This window comes from Equus asinus, chromosome 2 (assembly GCF_041296235.1).
Source record: "Equus asinus isolate D_3611 breed Donkey chromosome 2, EquAss-T2T_v2, whole genome shotgun sequence".
Taxonomy (NCBI): domain Eukaryota; kingdom Metazoa; phylum Chordata; class Mammalia; order Perissodactyla; family Equidae; genus Equus; species Equus asinus.
The window spans coordinates 81,323,194-81,346,317 of record NC_091791.1 but is presented as its reverse complement, the minus strand read 5'-3'; the positions used below and the strand labels follow the sequence as shown (position 1 = coordinate 81,346,317).

At 42.5% G+C, this 23,124-nt stretch overlaps 1 protein-coding gene across 1 annotated transcript in view; it reads left to right on the top strand.

Annotated features, from left to right (window-relative positions):
* The window catches only part of ACTN2 (actinin alpha 2), a 66,225-nt gene that overhangs the window by 35,586 nt on the left and 7,515 nt on the right, over positions 1-23,124 (top strand). The window contains exons 7-18 of the mRNA XM_014846524.3: positions 336-417; positions 4,459-4,544; positions 5,981-6,073; positions 7,822-8,052; positions 10,452-10,599; positions 12,188-12,338; positions 15,143-15,251; positions 16,643-16,783; positions 18,313-18,495; positions 20,775-20,909; positions 21,757-21,936; positions 22,563-22,709. Of these exons, the coding sequence (XP_014702010.1) occupies positions 336-417; positions 4,459-4,544; positions 5,981-6,073; positions 7,822-8,052; positions 10,452-10,599; positions 12,188-12,338; positions 15,143-15,251; positions 16,643-16,783; positions 18,313-18,495; positions 20,775-20,909; positions 21,757-21,936; positions 22,563-22,709 (1,686 nt within the window). The remainder of the gene's footprint in view (positions 1-335; positions 418-4,458; positions 4,545-5,980; positions 6,074-7,821; positions 8,053-10,451; positions 10,600-12,187; positions 12,339-15,142; positions 15,252-16,642; positions 16,784-18,312; positions 18,496-20,774; positions 20,910-21,756; positions 21,937-22,562; positions 22,710-23,124) is intronic.

Genomic DNA, 23,124 nt, shown 5'->3' with positions numbered 1-23,124 from the left:
TTGAAAATAAGCTTTGACGTATTCAGGATGTTCTTTCCCACCCATGAGAAAGTATCTGACAACTTTCCTCCTAGTCACAAAGCATTTGTTCTCTTAAACCTTTTGTTTACATTTTATGAATTGGATTGTGCATGGATTGTGTGTTTTTGTATCATTTTTGATGTTTCTCTAAATGTTTGAAGTGATTGGGAAAAGATAAGAAGGAAAATTATTCATACTATTACGGTTCTGTGTGGTTGGGAAGGTCTCTTCACCAAAGTGAGGATGTAAAAAATTATTCGTATGTCCTGTTCAAAAAACATTTTTAAAAACTAGTTATGCTCTTTTTCGTGTAGGATGACCCAATAGGAAATATTAACCTGGCCATGGAAATTGCAGAGAAGCACCTGGATATTCCCAAAATGTTGGATGCTGAAGGTGAGTTGACTTATGTAAAATCTATGTTATGGCCATGCATGGGGGTCTGTAAAACTTTATAGTCAGTTTACATCTGAAGTACTTAGGATTCCTTAATGAGTATTAGAGAATTGCATACATAGCTTTTTCATAAATTATTTTTTAAAATCCCTCCCCAAAACAAGCCAGCAAAACTGTGGCAAAAAGGTTTGTAAAGGTTCAGCTTTGGCAAAGAAACAGAATGCTTTGGTTTGTGGTTTTCAAAGAAAAGCTTCCTATTTTAATTTTTTTAACAACATAATGTATTTTCCTTACCATGTAGAGACAAGTTTAGCAAATAAATCGTTTTGTGAAGTGCTTAAGGCTCTATAAGGAAAAATTCCTTCCTTCCAACTACAAGTTATAGAATCGAAATAGAGAATTTAGGACATCCAGCCATCAGTATGCCTCTCGAACTTTCACATTTCATTTTTAATTAGTCTCAGTTAAATTTAGTTAGATCCGAAAGAACTTCTAAATATTTTGCAGTTCAGCATCACTTATGCTGGGGACTGGTTTCAAATACCTTTTGTGCCCTTTAGGTATGATGAATTGTACCTATGTATAATTCGTGTGAGTTACACCTATGGCACACCATTAAAGCACAAATATATGGAGACCATTCATTCATTTCACTTATTCACGATTCACTTATCACTCAACAGACATTTATTGAGCACCTGGTGTGAACAAGACCCTCTGCTAGGTACTCCAGGAGATAGTGAGATGTATAAGGTAGGGTCCTGACCTTAAGGAACTTAGATTACTGTGTTTGTTGTAATATTATTCCCTAATGGTCCATTGTTTCACTAATTAGCATTGTTGGGGAAAAGGAAAGAACTTGATTATAGTCAATAGTCAATCTTCTCTTCCTTCTTATTTTTGATCATTATGTTACAGCTGCCGTAACAAATTACCACAAATTGGTTGGCTTAAAACAACAGAAATTTATTCTCTTATAGTTCTGTAAGCTGTAGTCTGAAATCAAGATATTGGCAGGGCCATGCTCCCTTCGAAGCCACTAGAGATGTATCTTTCCTGCTTTTCCCTGCTTCTTGAAGCCTCAGGCATCCCCTGGCTTGTGGGAGCATCACTCCAATCTCTGACTCTGCCTTAGATGGTCATCTTCCCTGTGTGTCTGTCTCTGTGTCTCTTTCCCTCTTTGTATAAGGACACCAGACACATCAGATTTAGGGCCCTCCCTACTCCAGCATGACCTCATCTTAACTTGATTACATCTGCAAAGACCCTACTTTCAAATAAGGTCACTTTCACAGCTATTGGGGGGTAGGACTTCAACGTGTCTTTTTTAGGGACACAATTCAACCCATAACAGTGATCTTTCAATTAGGATTCTAATGTTGCCCATTTATTAATTTAACCATTTTATCAAACACCTGTACTATTGCTATTAACACTTGAATATACTCTTCAGAATTCTACTGAATTATGAATTCTCCAAAACCCTTTGGAGGGAGAAAGTCAATAAAACAATGAAGTAGCAACATGGAAAAGTTCCATTTCCTTTTCATCCATCTGTCTTCTCTAAGTGAAGTTTACGTTTGTGTGGTCTCCCTTTGACCTTCCCATATGATAAGTAACTACCCAGAATTTACCCACTTGAATTAGTGGGGAGGAAAAAACTGGCAACATTTAGTAAATTCATCTTCCAGGTCATTAATGCCTCCCTATTATATTAAAATTGAGGATGAGCACTGTCATCATTACTCTGGCATGCTAACATTCTGCCTAGTTCTTAGGTTTTTCCTTGGTCTCTGAGTCCTGGTCTCGGCAGATCTCCATTCTGCGTATCCTTTGTGTTGACAGAGTGCCTTAGCACTCCGTTCATTTCCTCCTCTCTTGTGACACATCCTAGTCTCTCATTACTCTTCTTCATCTTCCATTTTAGTGGTTCCAAAAAATGCTCACACATTATATTATTTTCTTTGTAATTTCTCATAAGAATCTTCTGGCAAAGAGTTATGAACTTGCCTGACTCGGGTGTGGGTCATGCTGTAATACAACTACCCAAGAGATTCCCCCATGAATTGCCCTTTGTATCTTTGCTGCCTTATGTTCGGACTTACCATCACCACAACATCCTCTTAACATGTTCTTATTTCTGCCATGCCTTTATCATATGTCATATACTGGTCTCCTCCTGTCAGACTGCTAATCCTTTTTGGCTAATCCTTACCTTCCCACCTGCTTCTGTTGACCTCGCTTTCTGTCATTTGTGTTAGTCTCTGAACCCAACCTAGGGATTTTCGAGTGGCTAATTGGGCCACTCACCCAGGAACTCACCTATGATAAAAAGTGGTGGAAATCTTCCTCTTCTTAACTATCTTCCATGCTTTTGAAAGGTTATAAAAGTTGTTTCCCTGTTTTCTTCCAAAAACATTTTTTGAGGTGAGCACCAGGTTTAGATTTGTGGGTGCGTGTGTTCTGTGTGGACTTGCAAAAGGGGGACCTTTGTGGAACCCTGGGCCCTCTATGTGTACAGCAATTGAAAGTCTGTGGGAATGTGCATTCTGTGGGAAATTCTGGAGTCTAATTCTGGCTGTGGATGTGACTTACTTGCTAGTTTAGGGTTCTTCTGAGCTCGCCATGCCCTTCTCTCTGGCAATTCCCTTATTTCTGTTGGCAGTTCTCAAAAGTGCATAGAGAGTAATAACTTTGCAGGTGTGACTTCTTTGATTTGAGCCAAAGTTTTAACAACATAGGCGTGTGGGGGTAAAGAGAGAAGATTCATTACTTTGGCTTCTCTGAGGCAGCACTTAGCGGGAGCCTGCTGGCCTTAGAACATCCCAGCAGTTAACCTTCTTTTCTCCACACAGATTTAGTATACACTGCCAGACCCGATGAGAGAGCCATAATGACTTATGTTTCCTGTTACTATCATGCTTTTGCTGGTGCACAGAAGGTGAGGATGTAAAATGTGAGTCACTGCTCACCCTTCACCTTCTGTGTCTGAATTTTTTTTCAATTGTTTTTCTCTTTTTTTTCCCTCTTATCTGAGTAAGGAGACCCGTCTGGTTCTGAGGAGGCAATCGTTTGTCTTTTTTAGTCTCTTTTCTTTAAAACTTACTTTCTGTCCATGCAGTAGTATGCCGTTCATGTTTGTTTTCCAGAAGATTCCATACTGTTACGCAACCCCACATCCTTTCTATTAATATCCTCTGAAAACCCAATGAATAGATTTCACCTTAGGGAATAACAAGGTATCTTTTTAACTTCCTTCTGTCCAGTGAGTGAACTGAGTTTAAAGTTAGAAAGCAATTCAGCAAAAAACGGTGTTTCCAAGGTGGAGGAAGAAAGGATGTGTGTTCACCTGGTTCTGTTTTCTCTCTTCCTATTGGTTATTTCAGCAGCTAATACAAATGGTAGCAAGAGTTGTAACAAGCCAGGTATACCCTTCTCTTTAGATGGTTGGTAACTACTGGTGATTTCTATAAATGGCATGGTAAGTATGTATAGACGGCATTAAAAGACATGGCCTCTCCGAGGAATTTCATCCTCATCCAAGCCAGGGCCATTTACAGAGCAGGAATACCAACAATTGTGAGGTTGGGGTGGGGAAGTGGCAGGAGAAATGGGGCGCTTGAGCTCTGCCAGCATTCCCAGCATCATGCATAGCAAAAAGTGGCAAAAGTGGCAGATGACCTGATATGGTCAGGAGACGAAAGGCCGTGGGCTTCATGAGTCACGAGGAAGTGATAACAACTCTGACATGCAGCATATGGGCTCTCATATTAATGCCCTGAGTGAATTTTTAAAAGCCCATCGGGGGTGGGGGAAGAAAAAAAGCCCTCAGTTTGATTACTAAAAGAGCATGCTGGTTCAAATTATTCCGTTCATGAACCGTGTCAGTGTTGTAGCGCCTTCATGAGGTTCAGGATTGTGGGCCCAGGAAACAGAGAAAATCAATCAGTGTGAACCAATTTGTTCTTCCCTTTCTCCACCCTGGTTTCTATTCTTCATCTGTGTGTGTTTGTTTTCTGTGTTATTCTTCCCTCCCTTCAGACATTGTGAACACTCCCAAACCAGATGAAAGAGCTATCATGACATACGTTTCTTGCTTCTACCATGCTTTTGCGGGAGCGGAGCAGGTATTCAACACTTGTCCATCCGGTTGCCGTGCTGCTCTTCTGCGTCGGTTCTAGTTGTGTGTGTGTGTGCGCACGCGTGTGGGTACCTGGGTGTGTGTTCGTGTGCTTCACATCTTACCTCAGAATCTTCCTGAGTGTTTTCTAATGACCTAATATGGCACGTTCCAAACTGTGAATACTTTTTTTAACAGCTTTAACTTTAGCCAGTTCCTGAAGTGTTTTTATCTCTCTCTCCTAAGACATTACTTTTATTTAAATTGTGGGAAATATTTGTGCTTTAGGAAACAACAAGCGCCATGAAAATTGAGCCGTGTTCATTGAGCACTAAAGGGGAAAGGGGAAATGTGACAAAGAGAAATGATGCCTTTCCAGTGCGCCCTTAGTCTCCTCTGCCTAGAAATTGCCTTCATGGTTCAGTGATTTGTTGTAATATCTTCATAAGACTAATCTTATTTTAATTGAAATAGTGAAAGGTAACAGTGTTAGAACCTCAAAAAATTCACATTCCTTAAGACAAACAGCTTGAGGGGCATTGTGGGTGAATGTCCTTCAGCTTTCTCCATGCGCAGCTGTTTGTGCTTCTCGCTCCTTCACATATCGGCGCTTGGAGAATCCTGATAGACTGAGATGGACAAAGGTTATGTTATTTCTGTTATTTCTTTAAGACCAACACCAGCAAATGGTGGTAACCAGAAATCGGCCCATATTTGGGCTTTAGAGGGGAGACTTTGGGGCAGGCTGTGGGCCTGGGAGCTGATGGGCAAGTTGCTCTTCTTAATTCATCATCTGATCATGGTTCAAGGCACTTTGCCATTCCTGCCCCAAGTTCCCCCCACAAAACGATGATAGAGAATTACGTATTACCTCAGTGACTTCCCATGTAGGTGACACAAAGTCTTTAAGCAAGTTCAGCTCTGTGGAAGGATCTAGCAAGTTCTACCTGTTCCGTTCAGGAGAAGAGGCCTTCTGTGAACTCAAGCGCAATAACATATATGTTCAGGACCCAGTCACTTTTGCTTTGATTTCCAAAGGCTAATGTTATTCAGAGAGTTCTCACCCCATAGTCCTGAGGTCAGTACAGTGCTCAGGTGGACATTCAGGGACCGGAGGTTTTGGGTTCCTTGACCCGTATATTTCTGTTACTAACTTGCTTGATGTTTTACAAAGCTTGTGTTTTAGACTAACGGTATCTCCCCATTATTCCCTACAGTATGTTCAGCCTGCCGTGTAAGTCTGTGTGAAAACTGTAAAAAAGGTGTGAAATGATTCATGGTATTAAACTGCCATACCCTCAATCTTATTCCACCCTAACCTAGAATCTGCACCATGTACAGCACGCCATCTCCCTCATTACCTCTCATGCCCCGCCACGTTCAGTTTTGTGTACGTGCATCCGTGTCGACAGAGCTGTCCTGTTTACCTATTGTGTTTTACAGGCCGAGACAGCAGCTAACAGGATATGTAAGGTTCTTGCTGTGAATCAAGAGAATGAGAGGCTGATGGAAGAATATGAGAGGCTAGCAAGTGAGGTAAAGGAAACGGGTGACCTGCAGTCCTGTCCGTACCCACCCAGAGGGTGAGGCACACAGGGGGAACACAGATTGTCAGTGTTTTTTTTCTTTGCATTTTTCATCTCAGATAGAATAAAAGTAGGGAAATATACTTGACCTCAGAGGCGGTTCATCTTGTAGCAATGTGTTATTGACCCAAAGGTAATCCTGGGGGTCTTTGCAACCATCCCAAAGCATCGCGCTAGTTGGCCTGTTTTGAGAAGTAGAATATGATTCCATCCTCGGTGGACACCTCCAGGGTTGCATTCCCTTAGATGACATTCATTACTTGTTTTTTTCCTGCTTCATTGGCTACTGACATCACATAAGGTGCTCTCCATATTCAGGAGCCCTGCTCCACACAGTGGCCCAGCGTCAAAGGAACTTGCCCTGTGGGGAGACATGACTCAGCCTTGTGTGTGTATATAAATATCAAGAGGGAAATTGGGGAAGACAGAGCCCTCCGTCCAAGATATTTGAGCACGAGTTTCCATGAGGCCATTCTACAGCTCTTCAGCCAGATTCTTGGTTCGAATAGCACTTTCCATGTTGCTCTTTTTTTGTTCTTGTTATAGCATAAATAGAAACTGAGCAGTCTCATCATTGCCGCTACACTGTGTTCCCCGTACGAGATACGGGCTGAGCGAGTGCCACAGCCACATCCTCTCCAGATTGACCTCAATCACAGTGACATGTATCGGAGACCAAATAATTTTTGCTCTGAATTAATTTAGCTGACATTTGATCTGTACTGGGGAAAGTATTGGGGCACTTAGAATAAATCTTCCTAGGTAGTGGTTTATATTAATCCAGTCTAATTACACTGAGTTTATATTCTGAGTGTATATTCCCTGGTGCTTTGGGGAAATCCAGTTTGGTGGCATTGTTTAATGCCGCTGATCCACTTCAGGGTTGAAGCATGACCAGGACCGAAGGACAGACCATCCTCAGTAATTCTCTCCCTCCTTTTCTTACATGGTCCTTCGTTTATCCTCCTCAAACTCTTAGGCTATGGGTATATCACCATTTTAACTAATTTTTATTCTTATATGCTGTCATTTTCCAAGTGATCATAAGTTAAATTATTAGTGGCTTTTCAGCAGATCATTTCTGAGGCCATGGTAGTAATTATAGAGAAGGAGGTCTGTACCTCATCCTTAGGCATTCACTACCATTGTCACTTTTATCATGTGGATTTCCTTGAAAGCTAGATATTAAATTAAAATAGACTTTGGCCTTGTCAGTCCCAGATTTACAATACATTTGTCTAATAAATTCGTTAGATTTGAGCTTATTTAAAATATGAATACATTTTAAGTTAAACCCAAATCTTTGCTGATTTTATTATACAACATTCCACCACGTCAGATTTTTTTGCTTTCATTTTTTTCCATTTAAAAGCTCCATCAGCATTTGTCTGCTAATGTCTGGTCCCCGAGTTTCCTGTAAATGTCACATTTTTGTAAAATATGGCTCGTGCTGACTTCGAGTTTTTGACCTGTGTATGATATTGTTGGGGTGGTCACTGGTGGCCGTGGGTGGATACTGAAGTTTTCATTCATGCCACAGTGCACAGACATGCCTTTCCTCCTTTTAGTCAGGAGTATTATACTTCTGTAATTTTAGGAACATTAGGTTAATGCATTCCAAATTGTTAGGTGCTTCTGCTTTTCAATAGGGGGCAGCTTGCTGGTGATTTCAGCAGTATTTTTGTGTTTTGGGAGCAGCTTTTGGAATGGATTCGTCGCACGATCCCCTGGCTAGAGAACAGGACTCCTGAGAAGACCATGCAAGCTATGCAGAAAAAGCTGGAGGACTTCCGGGATTACCGTCGGAAGCACAAGCCCCCTAAGGTGCAGGAGAAGTGCCAGCTGGAGATCAACTTCAACACCTTGCAAACCAAGCTGAGGATCAGCAACCGGCCCGCCTTTATGCCCTCCGAGGGCAAGATGGTGTCGGTGAGTAGCCCAGGCTCAGAAGCTCTCCTGGTCCCATGGGAAGCCCTCTTTTTTCATAAAATCTTTTCTCTGATGGGCCACTGAGCAAGAGGCGTTGACTTCTTCAGTCTGTAGTTACTGAATATAATTTTGGCCCTGTAACCACTTCATTCTTGATATTTTTCTCCCCACCATCATGCAGTTCTCGACTCCTAACTGTTATAGGTGTGGTGCCTCACAAAGGGCAGGCCTCCAGTAAACACTCAGTGAGCGGCCCTCCCCATCTCCTCCTCTCCTCACCATCCGGCTTTGTCTTCTTCCCAGGTCTCAACACTCGGTGAATGGCCCTCCCATCTCCTCCACTCCTCACCACCCAGCCTTGTCTTCCCCCTAGGTCTACCAGCATCTAGATCCCATGCCCTCTGTTATCTGCTGTTACGACCTACCCATTTCACCTTCTCTACAACTTAGTCCTACATTTATCTCCCTCTCTTTGCATCATCAGTTTCTCCCTCTGTACTGAATCATTCGCATCAGCATACAGAAGTATTCTAGAATATGCCAGACAAAAATTAAAACCCTCTATGACTCCACATCTCCCTATAGTAACTGTCCTATTTCTCAGCTCCCCTTCCAGCAGAACATGCAAAGGGAGTTCTTTTTGGAACTGATTTTCAGTCCCTCACCACTCCTTTCTTTCTTTCTTTTACTCTTCAACCTGGAGTAATCTGGCTTCTACCTGCACCACCCCCCCCCAACCCCCCTGGAACTGTTCTTGTCAAAGCCAACGGCATCCATGTTGACAATCCAGTTGTCACTTTTAGTTTCATACTCTCTGTAGCTTTGACCCCATTAATCACTGCCTTCTTGAAATTCTTTCTGCTCTTGAACTTACAGTTTTTCTTCCTACCTCACCAATGAGTTCTTCTAATGCTGCTCAAAGATTTTCCTCTTCTCCCCAGCCCGGAGATGGCCAACTCCTGGGCTTGGTGCTGACCCTCTTCTCTATCTTTGCACCCTCCAGGTGGTTTCATCCAGGCCTGTGGCTTTAATGACCACCTGTAACGCCTCCCAAATTTTACATCCCCAGCTCTGACTTCTCCCCCAGTTCCAGGATCATCTGTCTGCTTGCATGTCTCAAAAGCATTCCACACCTAACATATCCAAGAGTTCTCCCACAGTGTTCTCTGTCTTAGTAAGTGCCATCACCGTCCCCTAAATGACTAAAGCCCCAAACCCAGGTGGTGTCACTGATTCTCCCTTTCTGTCATTTTCTTGTGTCCAGTTCCTCAGCCAGACCCATTGGCTCTGCTTCCAGATTATATCTTAAATCTGTCCTCTCTCCACCTCCACTGCCATCAGCCTGTGACAAGCCACCATTCTCTCTCCTTCAACCCTGCAGTAACCCCTCACTGGCTCTTCTTTTTCTTTTGCCCCCTAAAATTCATTGTCCGCAAGGCAGCCACTGTCATCTTTTTAAAATACAAATCAGAGCATGTCTCCTTCCTTCTCAAAACCTTCCAGTGACTTCCCAAAATATTTAGAATAAGATTCAGATTCATTTTCCTGGCCTATAGGATCCGATGTGGTCTGACCCCCTCCCCACCCTGATGATCGCCTCTCTTGCTGGCCCACCCCTCACTCACTACACAGCTGCCCTGACTTGCTGTGGTCCTTCCCACATGCATGTGGAGCACATCCCTCTTCAGGCTGTTGACCTTGTTCCCTCAATCTGGGATGCCCCTTCCCGACTTCTTCACATAACTGACTTTTTCTGTCACTGAGCCAAATGTCTGTCCCTCGGCTCAAATGCCACCTCCTCAGAGGGGTCTTCTCTAAGTACCTTGCCTAAAGGAACCACCCCCACTGGGTTCTCAGCATCACTTGACCCTGTTTCCTTCACAGCATGGCACTCTCCAAAATGAACTTGTGTAAATACTTATTTATTGTCTTTCTCCCCCGACCATCATGAAAGCCACACAGGCAGAGAACTTCATAGGTGTTATTTCCTCTTATAGAAAAGTCTCTCTCTAGTGCCTGGCCATAGTTGACACTGGCTGGACGAGTGAGCCGTCACTGAGTAAGAATCATTTTGGATTGAGTCACTTTGAGGCTTCATCTTCTTCTAGCCAGAAAATTTAAGCCCTCTCTGCCTTTGTCCACACCTGGAGAAGTATTTAGGTGTCATCAGGTATGTACTAGCTGATGAGAACAACTTTGTTAGCCTTAAAAGGCCCTGGGGATCATTAAGACATTTAGAAGCCAGACACTTGAATGGTTATTTTGGGTCGGGAGGGTGAGGGAAGGAAAAGAAAACAGGAAGAAAATACTGTCAAACATGTGGTGGAGGGGATTTATAGGAAAGCCCAGGAGGCCGCAGCGTGGCACATTTGCCTTTGCTTGTCCTCGAACCCTCCCAGGACATTGCCGGCGCCTGGCAGAGGCTGGAGCAGGCAGAGAAGGGTTACGAGGAATGGTTGCTCAACGAGATACGGAGGCTGGAGCGCGTGGAACACCTGGCGGAGAAGTTTAGGCAGAAGGCTTCAACGCACGAGACGTGGGCTTATGGTAGGTAGACTAGACTCGGGTTGGGTGTTTGAAAAGTCAGAGTTGAGCTGTGGACAGACCCACAGCATGCAATGACTACTCATTCTGTCCCTAATGCCTGTGACCCTGTGGGCAGGTGTCCTCACCTCTCTCCACTCTGCTGTCCCAGGACTAAATTTCTTCAAGAGGTGGGCATGAAGATTTATTTTCTAATCAAGCAGATAATGTATTTTTTCACAAAATGGCACTCAAGATGCATTCTTCCCATACTTAACCAAGGCCTGGCCTCCTCCTGTCTTACCCCACTTTTTTCTATTTGATTCCACAAGTATCTGTTTATTCCCTCACTGTGGGGCAGACAGCCCTGGCCCAGATCCTCGCTTCTGCTGACAGAATGTTTACTAAATGCCACAAAGCAACATAATTTCCCACTTAGGAAATCTGCTTGGAAAGGAAGAATGCAAGGTATTTATAGTCTATGTTTTCTGTAGTCTTAACTTCTTATTTCACTAAGATTCATCTACTTCTTTTAAGCCCTGCAAACGTACCTGTTTCCAGAGCCATGATACTAGGGTCATATTTTTTTGGCTACCTGCTGTTTGCTGAAGTAGAAGAACAAAACGTTCCCCCATCACATAATCTATTTTGAGAAAGGGTAGGGAGGTCCCCCTCCTCCTTTGGTTCTCTTTTGCTTTATTATTGTCTGATTGGTGATACTGCACAGCAAGATGGTTAGTACATGGGCCTGGAGCCGGACAGGTTGGGGTCCCCAGCTCTGATACTTCCCAGCTGTGTGTCTTGGACAAGTTCTTAACCTCTCATTGCCTCAGTTTCCTCTTCAAAGTGGAAATAACAATGATACCTCCCTCAGCAGGTTTTGATGAAGATTTAATGAGTTCATATTTATAAAGTATTTAAATCAGTATCTGGCACATAGTAAGTGCTATGTTGTTATCATTAAATATATGAACATTTGCTTTCCATTTCTAGCTTTATAGAATTAAGTTCTTAAAGGTCATCAACCGGGGAATAAATGTGGGTCCAGATATAACCACAGCGGTTGCTTGATTTAAGAAACATTTGTAGGGAAATAGGTGGAGGTTCAGAGAGAAAAATTTCTAATATTATCAGGAAAAAAACCACAAGATACGTTTAACCACCAAAAGTAAAGCTTTCAAACAAAAATAATTGGGGTAAAGGTTGAACCCGTGGGTAGGCAAATAGAGTACAAGCAGCTTATCTAACTATCCCAGGTAACTCTTGTGAGCTAATAATTACTAACTTAACTGAGCATCTCACTGGAAAATCAGGTACTTATTACTCAGGATGATGAATAATGCAGATTTATTATTTGCAATGTACTCAGCATGCTTCCCTTGTCCCTTTATGTGTAGACATGAGCTTTCAGACAGAGGGACTCGGGCATCATTAGCAGAGTAACGGCCTGAATTCCACTTGAAATACTGCCTCCGCAGCTTCAGTCCTGTCCTTCTTTTCCCCTCTTATCTTGGTTCTTTGGAATCTTAATGATTCACTGAGAACTTTGCTGGCACAGAGAAGCTGATGCGTAACATCAGAGTATTCACACTCCTTGTTACAACCTTTGCAGGCAAAGAACAGATCTTGCTGCAGAAGGATTATGAGTCGGCGTCGCTGACTGAGGTCCGGGCTCTGCTGCGGAAACATGAGGCCTTTGAGAGCGACCTGGCGGCGCACCAGGACCGGGTGGAACAGATCGCTGCCATTGCGCAGGAGCTCAAGTACGTGCTGTTTGCAGGCACAGCTGCTGACATTCAGCCGACGCCATCCTCCCTGTGAAGCCCATGGGCTCTGGGTACAATGGAAGGATTCCATGAAGGGCTTCCCCAGAGCATTCCCAGGGAGGGGCAAGGGAGGCCTGCCCTTCCTTTCCTGTGCTAAATTTAGAGACAGCCAAGCTGGAGGACTCTGTGATGGCATTTGTCTTTCTTTTTCAAACAGATAAACTGACTTCAGCTTTGGTTCTCTGGTTGCGGTAGACTCCTTTGTCCTCCCATCCAGCAGCACCCCCAACCCCAGCACAGGCAGCTCAGCTTCCAAGAAGATGAACAGTCCATATGGTGGCCTGGGACACAGCTCAGAAGGGCGGCCTCCTTCAGGCCTGGGTGCAGGCGATGGGACTACATGGCCCATCCAGAAATCAAAACATAACAGAAGTCACTGCCTCACCTCTGAAGGAGATGCTGTGGCCCCACTTTGCTTTATCATCAAATCAGTGCTGTTTCATTTTTATGCTTTGTATTTTATGAGAGCAGCTAGCATGAGGGTGAGCCCAGGCTGCTTGAAGCCCGAGCAGGAGCCCTCAGTGCAGGTGCAGCCCCAGGCTGTGCTGCCCTCTGGGAGAGGGGCCTCCCCCCTGTGTTTCTAAGCATATTTAAAGACCCTTCCCCCCTTGCCATAAATACAAAATTTAATGCCCTACTCTTTTCCCTCTTATAATGACTGATATATCTGCAAAATTTTTAGAGTCTGTCATATAACTTTAAAAAATAAGTAATAAATGTTTATTTTAATATGTTACATTTTAAAACTCCTATGTTCCTCACTTTTGACTAAAGCAAACTCCTTAATTAATGGATAGGGCCTATTTTAAGAGTATCCTATTTTTTAGCCTTGACCAAATAAACTCTTAATTATTTATGGTCTTCCTACCCAATTTGTACACTATATTTGTGCCCTTCACGTTATTTTATTTCTCATACTTCTTAAATGTTGAATGTTTGGCTGCTCGTTAACAATTACAAATAAAATAAGAGGATGAAAAGAAACCCCAGCTATTAATGTTCTGTAGTAGCCCCCATGAGTAATTGGGAGTGGTTTTAAGTGTTGCCCATAAAATTTTAGTAATAATTTTGTGTTATTATTATTCCTGGTATTCCCAATGACTTTTTCTTCACACAGTCAAGAGAGGAACCACATACAGAATTTAAATCTGTGCTCATCTTAACGTTAGTAACATCCCTGTCCTTTTCACCTTTTCTAAAATAATAAATCAAAGTGTTTGTGTAGTTCTCAAAGTGCATAAAAAGTAGTATGCACAGTTATTCAAACCCGCACTCGTTGAAAGCAGGTATGTGCAAAGCTATTTCATATGCATTAGAGGCAGGGTGAGAACTGTGTGCTGTAAAGATGACCACCAGGAGGTGAGCGTCGCTGTGTCCATTGTGGATCAATAGAAGGATTCCTGGGTTTTTGTTAGTAAGTCTTTCTTCTCTTTAATATTTGCATTTTGAAGAGCCATGGCCTTTTCACTTTGTATTCAAGGCTGTGCACATTGCTGGTGTGTTTTGGTTGGTTTTGGATTTTTGACTGTAACAATAAGCACAGGAATCTTAGTCCATCTCAGTGTGGTGATGTGCGTGTGTGTAGAGGGCCGCTCTTAAGGACTGGACAAGCTTGAACTAGGTGGTAGGGAGCTTCCTACCCACTGAAGGAACCCTCAGATAACCACCGCATGCATCTCCTTTATTCAGTAACAGAAACAGTCACGTTCAATAAGGACAAGTTAACATTATTTAAGAGGGGAAAAAAAAACAAGTAAGAACAACCATTGCCTTAATTTAAGGTTGAAAGGAGAAATAAATTTAAGAGTCAGGGAAATGGATTTGTTAGGATAGGAGAGAATTTCCTGAAAGTTGTCTTATCTTGGACTGTTCTTGAAGGAGAGGTCTCCTGAAAATGTCTTTAAACCTCTGTGAGTTTCACTTTCATCTTAATTAAAAGGGTGGTTAAATTTTGTACAGGATTCAAAGTTTTTTTTATGGCCAGAGATACTAGGTTAACCTTTTAGTTGAGAATTTGCTTGAATGGTAAGTTCAAATTACTTCACCTCTCAAAGATCCCATTAGGATGTACGGACAGGGCTGGAGAGGAAGAGTAATTCTTTCCTAAGAAATCCTGTTGTTCTTGCTTGTCACACTAGCCGCGTTAGACAAGTAAGAACCTCTTTGTCCAGAAGAGGAAGGACTGTTCTGCCAGGCTGTGCAAGTCCTTCCAGTGCTAGACACGGCCACAGCGCCCCTTCCGGACGTGACGCTCCACCCAGCCGTGAGGCCCAGTGCCCTTCAACAGGAGCCAAGGACACAAGGGGTGCAAGCTGATACCTCCCTCCCCCTTGACTCATTTGATGTCCTAGTCACTGTGGCTTCAGCGCAGCCCACAGGACTGTCCTCTAGGTCAGATAGTTGGCTTCATTTACAGGTACATTGCCACTTAAAAATAATGCTGTCTGGGGGCCTGGCCAAGAAAACGATGAGGGGAGTTAAATAAAGTTAGCCTGAGGCACTGAGAAGACACTGTGTCTCTGTTTAGAAATCCGTGGACCAGCAAATGTTTTATTAATTTTTCTTATAATCAGAGAATTTCAATCATATTTGCAATGTTGACCATTAGCGAAACCCTGAAATACGCCACCAATTCTCTATCAGATCTTTTTTTAAAGAAAAATTATCTGTTTATTTTGAGCTCCTGTCCATTCTTCCTCATATCACCTGGGAAAGTTAATCTCTATTTTCGCCTCTAATAGCGAACTGGACTATCATGATGCTGTGAATGTCAACGATCGGTGCCAGAAGATCTGTGACCAGTGGGACAGATTGGGAACACTTACTCAGAAGAGGAGAGAGGCCCTGGAGGTGAAGTCTTCAGCCACCTGTTGACATGAAATCTTTTAATAGAGGCTCTTTAATTAAGTCACTGTTATTAATTTTCTGAGTTTTTTCTGTGACATTATATGTATAAAACAAAACAGACTGTCTAGTCAAAGCAGTCTCTCAAGAGAATACGAAAAGTAGAAGAAAGAGGGAAATGGAAAGTTGGTAGCTTTGTACTGTGATTTATCCATACAGCAGTGAAGCGTACTTTCAAATTTAAAAAAATCAGGGGCAATGAGATTATGGTGTAAACCATTTTGTATCAAGTAGTAGTTACAGTGAATTTCCAGAAGCCCTTATATAAGAATAAATAGAGCTGTGACTGAGTCAGGAAATCAGGAAGTACTTCACTTAAGATGTGCAAAGGGAAAATGGCCACAAATATTTAAATAAGGAAAAATTGGTATGAAACAGAATCAGGATGAATTTGGCCTTATCCAAGTAGAAGGATTAGCTAAACAGCAGTAAGTGACTGGTATTTAACTGTCACTAATTATCTTTCACCATGGAAGTCTCAGACAATGTGGAAGAAAGAATCACTTGCCAGTTTTCTGAGTCTTTTCATCCTGACGCTGATGAAACTTTTAAAATACATGTTATCAGGCTTCCGGGATGCCAGCTGACCCTTCCATATCCATCTAAAGAAGGGAAGATTGAGAGAGAGGAAGGACCAGGCATGTAACATAGACAGCTCAAATATTTTAGAACGGGAGAGAAAAAAGAATCTACTTATGGAAGACATCTAGATACAGGATGCTCTGTTCTGCATCATCTCTGCCATATGAAAAGCATAGTATCCTCTGTGGCTTGAGGCCCTGCACTTTCATAGGCCCAGAAAGGCAACGAGAGCTCTGTGTTAAATCCTGAATGAGGATTTGGGAACATTCAGCTGTAGCTCCTCTGTCTTCACTAGGTGGGTGACTTTTCGGAAAGGCACCCATCTGCTCTGCACGATGTTGACTAAAATGAGGAGGATGCCCTGAATTTTCTGTTACCCAGTGTGGTTAGGGAATCAGATCCTCTAGCTTATAAAGTACTGCTTTAGTGGAAAGCAAGTTACTATAGATCCTATGTGGATTCTGAAGTTTTAAAAAAAGTAGCATGTAATAGAGTACCTAACATACTATTAAATCAAGGCTACTGTAGATGTTATTAAATTCTCCTTTGATTCAGAAGGCACTTCAGAGACCTGCAGGGCTCAACCTGATCATTTGAACATCAGTTAGTCTTTTGTGTACACATGCCCGTGGTGGCAGCATTGTGCTTAACAAAATGCCAGCTAATAGTGTATTGCTCTGGAATGCATATTTACATTTTCAGATACTTTTTTATTATTTCATTTATGGTAACACTTCCTTCTATTTAATCTTCAGAGAACTGAGAAATTGCTGGAAACCATTGATCAGCTTCACCTGGAGTTTGCCAAGAGGGCTGCTCCTTTTAACAACTGGATGGAAGGTGCCATGGAGGACCTGCAAGACATGTTTATTGTCCACAGCATTGAGGAGATCCAGGTAACTGAGCCCCTCCTCTGTGCTCTTACTGTGCTAGAAATGAGTTATAATTTTTAAAACTTAGCGGTTTTTTTGTTCTGTTTCATTTTTTTTCTAGGAAAAATGTGGCTACTAAACCCAAATTACCCTTTGACCTTTAGCTTAAAAATGTGAATACTGCTCTTTGCTGCAACTAAATGAATAGTAATCTAATAATGGTGAATACATTTAAAAGGGTTCGTTCTTTTAAAAAGAACGTGGAATTATTGAGCAAAAAGTAGACATATATGCTCTTGTAGTTGTTCACGGAAACTTATGAGTTAACTGCTTTGCAAATGTGTGCATATTACTGTTTATTAAGATCGGCAGAGTTTTACCAGATCATAAAGCATAAGAAACCATAAATCAGCACTTCTGCCTCCCAAAAGCCAAAATGTTCTGCTTCTGATTTCTTCTGGAACTTTCAAGTTGTAAACAAGACTTTGAAGACAACATCTTAGGGAGGAGAGTTACTCTCCAATAGCCAAGACCCAATTTATCTAGAGACCATTGTACAGTGAATTTGATGTGTAATAGAATATAAAGAGAAAATACTTTTTAATTATTTTTTCAGTAAAATAGGTCATCAAAAAGAATCCAAATATAAAGGAAATACTGAAAGTTGGGATTTGAACCCACATCTCCCTGCCAAGGAGTATTCTAGAAGGGTTTGCATCTGGATGTAAGGGGAAAGAAATTACTTTGTTGAACATTGCATTTGTTTTCTGAAAGACGCTGTGATGGTGTTTCTTGCATGTGCTCTTAAGCAAAGGTTAGCAACCTAAAATCGTTTATTTTTGGAATAAGTGAGATTTCTAAGTATGCCTTGGAAGCCAATCTTGATGTGGGAAGTCGTTTGTCTAGTGAAAGTTGTGCTGGCAGCTGATCCTTTGTAGCACTTAATAACATTAGCTTCCCACTGGAAGGTGGTCCACGTGCCCCTATGTACAGCTGAATGGAAGGGGCTGCTGTCTTCTGCGTTAGGGTCAAAGGATGGGTTTGATAAATGAGGTTCTATAAAGCCTTAGGGTAAAGAGTTGGTTTCTGGGGCCTTTCCTTTTTGAGGACTAGGGAGGTACTTCCTGGTGGTCTTTAGGTATCAAGGCAGCAAATGTTAGGTTCTTTTGTTGGACTACAAAGGTGAAACTGGTCATTGGAAAGGGCAGGTAAATTAAATTCTCTTTCTCAGTGGAGAGGAAGACCTAAACAGTAGCTGAGGATCAAAAATAATGAAAGCAAGCATGAATTTTTTTTAAAAAGAAAATAATTACTTTTTTGAAGACTTTGGATTAATAGCCCTCAATTAAATAGTCATCATGATATCTTTTCTCCGTTTTCAAGGAACTTGACTTTTGGGCACCAAGTAGCTTTTCTAAAACATCCAGAATTTGTTTTTCTCCAGAGACTCCTGCAGTTATAAAGGCCTTAGCACATGTGCAGAAGGGAACATCGAAGCCTATAAAGTTCACCCTAAAGTAAGATGGACTTTTCTCTGCTCGTGTCTCTGGTAGAGTTTGATCACTGCCCACGAGCAGTTCAAGGCGACGCTGCCGGAGGCGGACGGCGAGCGGCAGTCCATCATGGCCATCCAGAACGAGGTGGAGAAGGTGATTCAGAGCTACAACATCAGAATCAGCTCGAGCAATCCCTACAGCACTGTCACCATGGATGAACTTCGGACCAAGTGGGACAAGGTGGGTGGCTGAGGACTGATGTGGGATGAGGGCGGCATTCTTCAAGCCGAGGTTGAGGGAAGACGTAAGAATTTAGAATTAGAATTAGAGTGGGGAATTAGAGCGACTACCTGATTTTGCATCATGATCAGGGTTTTCATTCACCTGATGTTTTACAGGCGTGTTAAAAGATAAACTGAGGCATATTAAAACTTTTAAGAGTTTATTTGAGCAAAAATGGATTGGAATTGGGCAGCATCTAATCTAGCAAAAAGAAAGGAGCTCTGAGGCGTGCTACAAGATGAAAGATTTTTATAGCCAGAAGGGAACAGGAACAAGGGTCGGTTATTGCAATGTTCTTTTCCTTTAGGGGGTGGAGGAGTCTATCAGGCAGATTACCTCACTAGTGCTAATCAGGCGATTCCTGATTGACTGGTTTCAGATTCCATTTCTGGGAGAGCTGAAATTGTAATTAAGTCTGCTTGGTTTGGTGATGTGGGGCTTAGCATAAGTCACTCCATTTTGGGACTGTTGTCTTGTTTTTAACAGATGAAACACGTTAAACTCTTAAATGCCACTCACCAGCTTCTGTGATTTGTAAGGAAAGAAGGTAGAAATGATTTTCCTTAAGGAAAATATTCTAAATGTTGGCAAAACCAGTCCAGATTATGAAACTAATACCATAAAGCAAACTATTTTCAAAACCCCAACTGAAAATTTGGTGGAATCAGCTTGCCTATACTACTTCATTAAAGGATTTTTAGAATACGGGATAGATGTGTGGGGATTTTAAATACAGAAAAATTGCTTAGAAAACTATCTGGGGAACTGAAGTATTGCTAACGTGCTGCCTTTTACATTTTGGGCAACTGTCCACAGATTTAATTATCATCAAAATGGGATCATTTGAGCCTTTTTGTCTCATTCTTAAAAAAGTTTATTTTCATGGTTTAGATTATAACACAGTCAGCTCCGTATGCTACCACATAGTCTTTAGGAACAAGTCCACCATGGGGATTTGAGGTGGCTTGCCGTAAAAACACACGTGCAGTAATTGTTTAGTTGTAAACAATGCAAAAAGGGAGAAAAAACAGATGTGGGAAGGAAGGTGTCCATCTGACGGGCAGTAGTTAGTTACTGCATTTAAGTCATATTTAGTTCTGGTCTTCTGATGGCCGAAGGGAAAAGGGAAACACATTGAGATAAGTGATTTCCTTGGGAACAAAAGGGAAATACATCATTTCTTAAAGTGAGACAAACTTTTCTCCAAACACAAGCTATAAGGCAAACTAGCCAGGTGGATTTCTATAAAAGGAGCATTGAATAATAATGTCTTTAGCAGCAGTTTTGCAGAAGACACAGAAGAGACTTCTGAAGTAGCTCTTTTGTGTGTTGATTCAAAGAGAACTGAGGCATGGCGGTAAAGTGTCAATTACAGGGTACTGGGAAACATGTAGGCCAGGCACAGTATGTCCCTGTGGGCCAACAGTACATGGAGACTGAGCGCATGAGCCTCGCCGGGGTTCTTCACCTTTTTGTGTCTTGGACCCACTGGCAGTCTGAGGAAGCCAGTGGATCCCTTCTGATAATAATATTTGTAAACTCATAACAAATCCTTAAAGTTACAAAGGAAACAAATTATGTTAAATATAATTATTAAAATATTTTTTAAAATTGGGCTATAATAATGTATATGCTTCTTTACTAACACATTTAAAACCAAGATGTAACCTCAGGTCTAATAATTTTGGAGTAATCGTGGTGAGTGTACATGCTATTTCAAGAGGCAGGCAGTGACTAATGTTATATGAGAATGCCTGTGGTTTCTATTGTGAGTCACAGTACTGCTAAATACTACTGTGGATTTGCTGCCCACATTCATAATTGAAGGAAATGCTAACTTTCAATTAGAGATAGTGAAAATAAAGATATCATTTTCCTTCATTAAAGTTCACAAATCCTCTGCACTCTGGGCCCCCATGGCGTTAGTGCTCAGGCCAAGAGTCCCTTGCTGGAGGAACAGTCAGAGTCCCTAATGCGGACTTCGTCTCCCAGCAGGCACTCGGTGGCACTGGGTGGCCGTCAAGGCTAGAATGAGCTCTCCCTTTGGTCCCTAGAGTAGGGACTCCCACTCCCTTTCCTCTCCCTACCTCCTCTTCCCCTCCCTCGACTTCCCCTGCCTCCCTTCCCTCTGCCCCTCCATTCTCACCCCCATCCTTTCGACTATTACGTTATCTTTTGGTCACTCCTATCTGGACCAGAGCTGGCCTCTAACTCCTGTTGCCCTTGGGTCCCAACAGGTGAAGCAGCTCGTGCCCATCCGGGATCAGTCCCTGCAGGAGGAGCTGGCCCGCCAGCATGCCAATGAGCGCCTGCGGCGCCAGTTTGCCGCACAGGCCAATGCCGTCGGGCCCTGGATCCAGAACAAGATGGAGGTAAGTTGGCACTCTTCAGAGAGCTTTTCACAAGCTTTGAAATTAGACCCTGAGCTGACACAACACCACGCCTTTTCTCTGCCTTCTGGTGCTCCACTCAGCGCTGGGAGAACACCAGTCCGTGTCACTCTGGGCTTCATTCTTTGAGGCTGTTCTTGCTGCCATCTGTTTATTTTGTCGTTAACAACGACAGTGGCCTCTTTCTCAGTTTCTAGCCTCTACAGGACCTGGACTTTAAACCATCCATCCCTAAAGAGGACTTGTGAAGTATCACAAAACTTTGGATCTTCAGAGCATTTCAGGAAAAGTGATCTTTGATTGACACCGATTTCTGGGTTCATTTTATCACCAAGAACAGCCAAGAGACATTCATTGGCCCACTTACTTTTCTCCCAACCTTCCTTTTGGTGCTAAAATGTTAACTTTTCTCTTAAACGGGAGAACATCTAAAAATATAATAAATTCTTTTGACCCCAGTGGTCTTAAATCTGCCCGGCAGCCCACTTGTCCAGCACATCCCCAGCCTTCTCCCAAACAGGGCAGCTCCAGCCGAGGGAGCCTTCCACCTTCACTGGCAGAAGGCTGAGTTGCCTCATTTCTTACCCCTCTTGCTTTACTGTTTTGGATCTTGGTTGATTTTCTTTTCCATCCTCTAGATGGACTAGAACCAGAGCTGGTTTCATTCGGTGGTACTGCCTGTTTCCCACTTCATCTGAGAAAATCAAGTGCTGTTGGCTGCTGCCTAATGCTGGCATAGCATCTGACGCAGGATTGGGAGGGATGACTCCACAGTTAACCTTAGAGGCCGACTCACCGTGTTTTCTTGCCCTGTTCTTACCTCTATCAGGAAATTGCCCGGAGCTCCATCCAGATCACAGGAGCCCTGGAAGACCAGATGAATCAGCTGAAGCAGTATGAGCACAACATCATTAACTACAAGAACAACATCGACAAGCTGGAGGGCGATCATCAGCTCATCCAGGAGGCCCTGGTCTTTGACAACAAGCACACTAATTACACCATGGAGGTACGGCAGCCAGACAGGCCTGGGTGCTGCTCTTTCTAATTGTGACCGTTTCACCTTCTTAGGGTGTTATCTTCCCACGCTTGTCTCTGTTTGTTATTATTAAGATCTACAAGTATGAAAGTTATGGATCTTTAAGCCTTTCCTGTCACTATATGTGAAAAAGCACTGGAATTATATTGAGCACTATATAATTGTTAGTCAGCAGCAGCGTTATTATCATGGCAGTGAATTCGTTGCACTGCTTCAGAGAGAGCACCAGAAATTAGACTGTTACATTTCTACCAGTTTGGCCCAATTTGATCTCCCTGGGAGCCAGCGGGCATAATCCAGGGGCCCATCCCGTTACTTGGTAAATGGAAAGATACTTCTAGTGACAAATAGACTCTACATTGTATATTTTATTTACAGGGTGCCAGTTGTCACTGTTAGAACCCTGTCTCACTTCTGAGTACTTCCCATGACAGAATCTTACAAAAAGTGGAAAAGTAGAATAAAAAAGGATAGGGAAGTCTATAGTAAGCCCTATTTATCTCCCTTTGGGTTGGCTCTCCTGTTATGAAAATGAGGAGGCAAGATTGACATGCTGGAAAAACCTAGAGCTGATCATTTCATTTTCTCCTCGGTAGCACATTCGTGTGGGGTGGGAGTTGCTGCTGACAACCATCGCCAGAACCATCAATGAAGTGGAGACCCAGATCCTGACGAGGGATGCAAAGGGCATCACCCAGGAGCAGATGAATGAGTTCAGAGCCTCCTTCAACCACTTTGACAGGGTACCGCACTCCCTCTAGTTATTTGAAAAGCAATACTGGGGACATTAAAAAATGTATTTGAAATAATATCCATGCTATTAGTTTAAGTCTTGATGACCTATAAAGGTTACAGGTAAAGAGGACGATTAATGCCAAAGGGAAATAGCCACCAAAGTGAAGTGTGCCAAGCTCTCCTGTTGCTCAAGGTGACACAAAGCCTAGGACTGTGTGCTGTTTTATGCAGATCACTTAACGACTGCCTTTGTAGTTGATAGCAAAGCTAGATTTGTTCTAAGTAAAAATGTTTCCTTAACAAAACGTGGTTGTTGGATTTAGATCATTTTCTAAAGACTAAGATACAAAACTCTGATGTACTTTTCCTAAGTAACTATTTAGGTAAAGCTCCTGATGAAAATTTAACTTACTCTTTTAACAT